Consider the following 419-nt stretch of genomic DNA (forward strand, 5'->3'; position numbering starts at 1 on the left):
CACATCCCCCCAGCCCCCCATGCCATGCCCCCCTCCTCCAAACCAACATACCCACACACACCACAGCCCCCCCACAATCCCAAGCAGCCCTTACCTTGAGGGACAGCAGGGTGGCCTCGGAAGAGGTGTCGCGACTTTTGGCCCCCTCCTCCAGCACGATTTGGAGGTCGAAGATGTAGTCGATGACATGTTGGAGGATCTCCACTTGGCTCACTTTGGTGCCTTGGGGGATTCCCGGCACCAACTCCCGTAATTTGGAATAACAATCGTTCATATCGTAGAGTAAGTTCATGGGTTCCTCCAAAGCGGGGCTTTTGTTGTTGCCCCCCCGGGCGATGGCCAAACTCTGCTCCGAGAGGCAACAAACGGCCTCGTAACAGCTCCGGACGGATCGCACCGGACTGATGGCTTTCATGGCT

General features: G+C 57.8%; 1 protein-coding gene across 1 annotated transcript in view; it reads right to left on the reverse strand.

The window, feature by feature from the left end:
* ID3 (inhibitor of DNA binding 3, dominant negative helix-loop-helix protein) overlaps positions 1 to 415 on the reverse strand; it is a 9,324-nt gene extending 8,909 nt beyond the window's left edge. The window contains exon 1 of the mRNA XM_009887766.1: positions 95 to 415. Within this exon, the coding sequence (XP_009886068.1) occupies positions 95 to 415 (321 nt within the window). The remainder of the gene's footprint in view (positions 1 to 94) is intronic.
* Positions 416 to 419: the final 4 nt, after the last annotated feature.

Source organism: Charadrius vociferus, unplaced genomic scaffold (genome assembly GCF_000708025.1).
Source record: "Charadrius vociferus isolate BGI_N301 unplaced genomic scaffold, ASM70802v2 scaffold1296, whole genome shotgun sequence".
In the NCBI taxonomy this organism is placed as follows: Eukaryota; Metazoa; Chordata; class Aves; order Charadriiformes; family Charadriidae; genus Charadrius; species Charadrius vociferus.